Raw genomic sequence first — 7669 nt, forward strand, 5'->3', positions numbered from 1 at the left:
GCGTCCCCCGGTGAGGGAGGCCAGATTCCTCAGGAAGGTGACCTCTGCCCTGGAGGGAGGGACAGAGGGCTGGGGCCAGGCTCAGTGACCCCTCAGGCTCGTTTCCGGGAGCCCCCAGCCCACCGGGAACTCGAGTCTGTGGGGTGATGGGCCTTGGACTCTGACGCCCTAGGCCACTAAGGCCACGTCAGCAACACTGTCCCAGCCAGTTCACGCGCAGTGGCAGTAGCTGCTGCTGCGTGTGAAATGGAGCCACCATATTAGTGTTACCATTTAGCCCGGACCCTCTGAAAGCCGACGGCCAGCGCGCTAGTCCTGCCCCCTAAGTGGACATCTACCCAGTACCTGACGCGTTAGGTCTGGCAGAGACACAGGACGAGCTTTACGGAGCTCATGGTTTAGACAGAGAGAATGTGCACCTAAGGAACCACACACCCAATAATCGCATTATTGGCCCATAATATGGATGGCTTTTTCCGAAGCACGCACATCTCTGTCATCTGACATGTGTGTTTCTATGGTGATCGTTTATGAAGGTGACCATAACGGTGCTACTTTGAACTTTTTCCCCCTAAATATAAATGTGCTCCCCAGAAAGATGGCAGGCTAGTGGGGGGGAGGTGACGTGTGACTGTGGGGAGGGGTGCAAACTCGCTCCCGTGCGGGAGACTGTCATGGGGGGCGCCCACTGATGGGCAAATAAGGGGCGGACAGAGGAGCCGACCCTGTCGTGTGTCCCTGCTCAGACCCACCCCATTTCTGACTCATGGGAAGGGGCCCAGGAGAGACTGGCGTCTAGTGTGAATCCTGCACGAGGCGGGTCGCCCAGGCCCTGCCCCCCAGACACCGGCTATGGGGAGGGGTGCGCGAGGTCCTGGGGTGGGGCGCATGCGAGGTCCTTGAGTGGGGCGCACGCGAGGTCCTGGGGTGGGGTGCACATGAGGTCCTGGGGTGGGGCGCATGCGAGGTCCTGGGGTGGGGTGCAGGTGGCCCACCTGCCCGAGCAGCTCAGGGAGACGGTGTGCACCCTCACGTCTCGTTCTTCCGTGAGTCTCTGTGCTTCGCTCAGGACAAGGCTGCAGCTCGTGTCTGGCTTCCCGTCTGTCAGGAGGTACAGCCCTTCCACACCGCGAAGACTGAACGCTTTCTGCAAGAGCGCGTAGGCCGTCCGGCTCAGGCCTAGGTGCCGACCGGGAACCGCAAAAGCCAAGGGCCTGCTGTCCCCAAGGCAGATGCGTCTGATTGGACGCCACCGACTTCTCCGTGAAGACCGAGAGGCTCCCCCTTCAGCCCACCACAGACCAAGGAGGCTGCCGAAGTTTAGGAGAAAGGACCCGGCCTACATCCTGGCTGGGTAACCCCAGGCGAGGCACTTAACCTCTCTGAGCCTCCACGTCTTCATCTACAAAGTGAGAACGAGAATCCGTTTCTCACTGGTCTGTTAGGAAGGCGAAGTGCTTTAATGCTTAGTAAACTGTAAAGCACTGCGCAGTATCCGTATATGGGGGGATGGTGTCTCTGCCTTGCTACCGGATCAGGCTCAGGGGTGGAACTTGCCAGTAATGCTTGCAAGACTGAGGTGCTCCCTTCAGCATGCAGGCGGGTCACCCACTGCATGGCCTCATGACACGCTGCATCCGTGGTCTCCACGAGGGTGTCCTGCCACAGCTGGAGGCCCTCTGCAAAGCTGATCAGGTTAAAACTGGGGAGTGGGGAGAAAGAGATTGGTCAGAATGTGCCAGTGTACACCGAGTTCGGGTCAAGTGACCTCCGGCAGGCCTGCCCACGCCTATCAGTAAAGCCCTACGGGGAGCCCCACACGGGCCGCCCGAGAATAAGAAGGGACACAGCGAAGCTTCCGGGTGCACAAAGAAGTCGCTTTAAATACCCTTCAGCCGCCGATGGCCTACGCGATCGTGGGAAAATTACTTAAGTCCTCATGTGCTTTTCGGAAAAGTGGGATGATAACGACAGTACCCGACAGGGTCATCATGAGGAATTGTGCGTGAAGGGGCTCAGTGAATGTGTCCTCTTTTTAACATTAAGTTCGGGAAGGGGGGTGCCCTAGGCCAGCAATGCCCCAGAACTACCCCTTTGATCTTCCTGGACTGCCCGACCGCCCACGCCCTTGCCCCTTACCTGTCACAGTGCTTCCGCAGCTGTTCCCAAATCAGCAGAATCAGCTCTGTCTTCACCTGCTGCAGGTAGGGGCCCATGGACCCTGAGGTGTCCAGCAGGATGCACACTTTCCTCTCCAAAATGGCACCAAACAGCCGGCGGCTCCCTGCTCCGAGGCGGAGGGGGCAGAGGCAGGGAGGCCGTGAGGAGTGGCCTCTTCTGGGGGCTTTTTGGTGTGGCTATCAAGTACGTGGTCTCGCAACGCAGCTGCCTGACGGGTCAGCGACGGGAGATGGCCTTTGTGACGCTGTGGGAGGGGCCAGCTGTCTAGGGCTCCGGGCTTTGGGAAACCAAGATTTTGGCGGTGGCCCTGCCTGAGATCGCCTGCATAAGCGGTCACACCCACCCTGGACCTGAGTTTCCTCGGCCCTAAAGTTAAAGTGAAGTGATTGGACTGAGTGGTGTCCCGTATTGTGGGGGCTGGAAATGATGTCACCGTGCACAGGGCCCGCTGAGCATCTGCCGCTTGCCCAGCCCGGCGCACAGTGCCACGGTGAGCGAGAGGGGCCACCACCCTCATGGAGCCCGCAGCCGGGCAAGAAAGACAGAGGTCACGCACAGCCGCGACCCCGCCGGGGGTTCCGACAGGGTTAAGGGGGAAGCTGAATTGCAGGGGTGAGGGGTGGGAAGCAGACAGGTGAGGACAGAGGTGGGGTGTGGGGAGGGAGGGGAGAGCCTTTTCTCGTCTGAGCAGAGAGAAAGCCGGAGGGGCTGTTGAAGGACTGGCCATTTACCTCAAGGGAACGAGGGAGGGCGGTGGCTTGCCCAGGGTCATCCGGTCTGGCAGGGCCAGCCGGGGTGGCTTGCCCAGGGTCATCCGGTTTGGCAGGGCCAGCCGGGGTGGCTTGCCCAGGGTCATCCGGTTTGGCAGGGCCAGCCGGGGTTCATATCCAGGTCCTCTGGGCCACATTGTAAGGTGGCCGCTAACCACTGCCCTCCAGAGGCCTGGGAAGGGGCAGGCATCGCACCCCCACAGCCTGCGGGCTGTGCACACCAGGGTCCACTGCAGAGAGCCCTGAGCGGCCCACACAGGGACCTCTGTGAAAGGCTCCGTCCTCCTACCAGGCCCCAGAGCCTACAGCCCTCCCGTCCAGTAGCAGCTGCCGGCCCGGCCTCTTGGACTGGATGCTCAGACCACGTCCTAACCCCAGCCCAGCCTGCTCTCCTCAGCCAGCTCGGTCCACCCACCTCTCTAGAGCGGCCGGGTGCTCTTCGCAGGGAACGGGGGCTTCTTTGCTGTCGAGACCCATCCCGTCTCTCCCTTCCTGAACCAGGGTATGGAGCCCGGTCAGCCCTAAATGCAGCCACCCCCGGGGGAGGCAGGGCGGGGAAGGCGGCCCAGCAGGGGTCCTCCCTGGCACTCGCCCGCCCGTGCTCTAGCTGCCCGTCCTCCAGCGCCTTGCCTGACCTCTGAACCTTGAGGTCATGCTGTACCTGGATGGCCCTCCTGCCCTAATGCCCTACCTGACGGTTCATGAGTGGCTGGCTTGGGGTGCCCGGGGCTGACTCCCGCTTCCCCTTGAGCCCCTCCGCCCCCCAGGACAGCAGGCAGGCTCACCAGTCAGCAGCCACTGCAGCCTCTGGACATAGCGTCTCATCACCTTCTCCAGGCACGTGATGTACACTTCGATTTCCCTGGGCGTCCACTGAATGTGTCTCACCGTCCCCTGGATTAAGGCGAGTGAAGGCAAATTTCCCCCCATCAGCCTTTTCTCCATCACCCCCATCACCCCCTAAAATAGTTTAGTCTGTTGTGGTTCGTAACTTCCAAACTATTGTTAAGCATGCGTTTTTGTTTAAACCTTTTTTCTTTTTATTATGATACTACCAGATGTATGGTTCTAGAAAGGAATGGGGAAATTAGGATGATGGTTTTGTGACAAAAATGGTCACTGTAATAATAAAAAATAATAGAGTATCTCTAAATTAAGATAGAAAACTCTTGACGGTAGGATGGGAGGTTCCATAAATTACAAACTAAAACGTGACCTCTGACAGAAAAGGGGACAGCGTGACGAAACTTCCATGACATTTTTCTAGTGGGCAATTTTGAATTTGGTGGCTATTTTTAGCTTTATAGTTCCACTCACGTTGCTAAAATAGGGTTTTCGAAAATAGGGTCTTTAAAAAAAAAAGCACGGTTAGCTTTTCATTTTCTACTAAATGTACTTGTTCCAGGGTCGAAACACTGAGAAAACGTGAGCCCCAAAGTAGAACACGGAGAGCACCACTCACCCCCTGCTCCCCGCCACCCCTATAGACCCACCATCCGTCCTGGGGGGAAGGTGTCTGCCACCGTTTCTGACTCTCACTCCGGTGAGCCCGGCTACCCCCAGAGTGTGGTTTCAAGCACTCTGAGGGGTTCACTTTTCTCCCGACAGATTCTATATCTCCTCTTCTCTGAGAGCAGCCCCACTTTGGGGGTGGGGGCGCGGGTTTTAGCAGGGAGACTAGAAGCCACAGTGCCGTGCGGCCATCACCGGGAGCCCTCCCCAGCGCATGCTGCCACTGGTGGCTGAGAGGAGGCAGGAGAAACGAGAAACCTGACATACGTTGACCTCCATGCTGGGGAAGATGCTGCAGTGTTTGGCGGCCGCTGGGCTCCACGCTGACTTCTGATGAGTGCAGTTAGGACCGATGCGTTTGGAGATGTCCATCTTCAGTTTTTTTAGCCCAAAATTTGCTACCCACTTTAGAATAAAGGAAAGAACTATTATCTTGGGTAATTAAAGCTTAAAATGAAGGACTGACTCATCTATTAAAACCTCTCGTTTGAAACCTGTCTTATGTTTGACATGGGGGGTTCCCAGGTCCTCACTGAGCATGCATCCCATGCAGTGTCCTTCCACGGCATTGGGGACAGATGCACAAGAAATATGGCGAACAGGGAACAACATTTATTGAGCGCCTGCTACTCCCCAGTCTGGTGGACACTGTTGCTTTCCCAATGTCCATTTCGACCTTCTCCGATAAGATGTGTGTGGAAACCCTGATTGGTTCAGAGCTCACGCTCTAAACAGATTAAGATAATTTCAGTCTCCTCGTCACAATGAGAGCCACCAGAATGGGCAGGCTCCGACCAGTCGGCGCGGCATCCAGGACTGGCTCAGTGGGAACCGAGCTCAGCCTCTCCCTGAGCGGCCGTGGGAAGAATGACGCTCTACCTGCATGTCACCAAGAGGGTGGCTTTCTGTTGCTTGCGACCGAGAGGGTCTGACACCACTGAGGACTTGACACTTCAGTTAGTCATCGGTCCTATTATAGCGGTACAACTGTCTTCACTGTACAGACAATGACAGCAAGAATGACTGTAGCTAAGGGACTTACCCAAGGTCACCCAGCTAGGAAGTGCCAGACCTGGGTTTCGAACCTACGTGCACTGAATCCTTATCTCAGATGCCACCTTAAGCAGTTATTCTAAGCAAGTTTTCCCCGACGTCCCAGTCTGCCCACCCTCCTGGGCGTGAGTGCTGGTGGCAGGAATTATTGCCCCGGGAGTATGTGCTGGTGCACACGGCCTCATACCTCTTGGCTTGAGCAGACTGTGTCCTTTCTGGGCAGCTCGACAGAAGACGTGGGCCTTCGGGTGGCCCTCCCCCGAGAGTACCTCTTGTACACAGAGCCTGGGAGAAACGGAGTGAGATTATCTGCATGCCTCCCTCCCCGCGCCCCCTTTCCACATCGATTTCTCTGTCAGCCGAGTCAGCTGTAAAATTCCTTGGGTGCCATTTGCTGAGAGGTGGACAGGGAAGCTTGGGCGGATCGGGCGGGCGAGCCGGGCCTGTCTTCTCCACGCCTCGGTGAAGGTGCTGGGATCTGAGCCATTGCTCGGCACCATCGGGCGGGCCCGGGCTCCTGTCCACCCCCTCCCCCGGCAGCCTCAGAGCCGAGGACGCTGCCCCTGGAGGGTGGGGCAGGACTGCTGCACCCAAGGGCCTTGGGGATCCTTCAGTGTGGACTCTCCTGCCCACTCCCCGGACTGGGAGACCTGAGCGGGGTGAGGACAGGCCTGCCGCCCAGGTCCTAGGACAGCGGGGGGAATGTCCATCCCACGGGGCCTGCCGACTTCACAGTCCCACAGGGTGGGGGGTGGGGGAGCTGCCTGGACATCCGGGTGGCCGCCGACTTACCCACGTTATTCCCCGTCTCCATGTAAAACAGTGACAGAGCCGTCCCTGCCTCCCTCGACTTGGGCCCCCTTCTCCGTCCCGCAGCGTCCTCCTTGGCTGGCCGGGCTGCAGCTAGAGGACATGTGGCCTGTCGGCTGGCGTAAGCGCTTCCCGCGCCCGTCACGTCTCATCCTCGCGGTCCCCCAGCTTGGAGGTGAGAGGCGGAGGACTCGGCGAAGGGTCCAGCCAGGGGCTGCTGACGCCAGGACTCTGCTCCGAACTACTCGCTACGGCTCAGGCGTTGCGTGGAGGACACACGGCCCTAGGTGCCAGGAGCTGAGCACCGTCATAAAAACGCCCGTGCCCTCACGCAGCCAGCCGGTGCTGGTCGCTATTCCTAGCTGCTCTGAGCCCGAATCTCTTCCTCAGTAACATGGGGAACTAACAGATGACCTGCCACGTAGAACTGATTGTTATAAGCTTTAAAGGGACATTCTCAGCCGAAAGCCGCATGATCACTGGTCATTTCCGTAACTGTCATTATTGGGGCAACTCAGCCAGCCCCGTGTACCCCCCGGCCCTGCCCACGGCAGCCATGCCTCACCTGGCGGGATGCCCGCTTTGCCACTGAGTGGACGCCGTGTCAGAGCTTTCGAGGGGGGACTTCCTTTTCTGTCATGGTCATCTTTAATGCTCTAGAAAACAGGCAGTCTTTCTTAACAGTGGCCTGTCCTCTGTGGCAGGGGCACCCCCCATCCGCTGCCCCAGCCTCAACCTGTCAGCTAGGAACCTTCGCCAGGAGAGGCCTAAGGGGGTGGATTCCTCAGGCACGTTTGCTGCATCTCCTGCCCACAGATTGAGGAGACTCTGGGTTTTGAGGTGAAAAAGTATGTGTGTAAGCACGTGTGTGTGTGTGTGTGTGGATTTGCCAGAACCTTCTTCACAGTTCCCCACTCCCCTCCCAGCTGGACTGAGATTGCTGGGCCTCCAGTGTGACAGGCAGGAGCAGGAGGGTCCTCATGACTGGGCACAGCTGGGGTGTGGCAATGGCGACAGTCGCCCAGGGCCGGGGGAGCAGCTGAGACTCCGGACTGAGCTGCCACTCCAAGGGGGGGGCAGGCCCGGGTTTCAGGGGGCCCTCTGGAGGCCTGATCAGGGCCTCAGCGCCCTCACACTGAATCAGCTCGGGCCGTCCCGAAGGCCCAAGAGGCAGACCCTGGACTTAAGGGGTGTCGGCTCGGAATCTGGGGAGGGGGGTGGCGAAGTCTCTAGGCGGGCTCCTGAAACCTGGCGGAGTTCTGGGACGGAGGGCGACGCCCCTGGAAACGCAGCACCCCCGGGGAGCGGGGTCAGCGGCGCACCCCAGGAGCGGGCGGCCGCAT

At 58.8% G+C, this 7669-nt stretch overlaps 1 protein-coding gene across 1 annotated transcript in view; it reads right to left on the bottom strand.

The window, feature by feature from the left end:
- Positions 1-7669, bottom strand: part of VWA3A (von Willebrand factor A domain containing 3A) — a 36539-nt gene that overhangs the window by 1666 nt on the left and 27204 nt on the right. The window contains exons 22-30 of the mRNA XM_025047283.1: positions 6892-6982; positions 6309-6419; positions 5704-5801; positions 4731-4868; positions 3737-3845; positions 2140-2284; positions 1558-1702; positions 996-1147; positions 346-359 (exon numbers count right to left, since the gene is read on the bottom strand). Coding sequence (XP_024903051.1) covers positions 346-359; positions 996-1147; positions 1558-1702; positions 2140-2284; positions 3737-3845; positions 4731-4868; positions 5704-5801; positions 6309-6419; positions 6892-6982 — 1003 coding nt within the window. The remainder of the gene's footprint in view (positions 1-345; positions 360-995; positions 1148-1557; positions 1703-2139; positions 2285-3736; positions 3846-4730; positions 4869-5703; positions 5802-6308; positions 6420-6891; positions 6983-7669) is intronic.

Source organism: Pteropus alecto, unplaced genomic scaffold (genome assembly GCF_000325575.1).
Source record: "Pteropus alecto unplaced genomic scaffold, ASM32557v1 scaffold15, whole genome shotgun sequence".
Taxonomy (NCBI): Eukaryota; Metazoa; Chordata; class Mammalia; order Chiroptera; family Pteropodidae; genus Pteropus; species Pteropus alecto.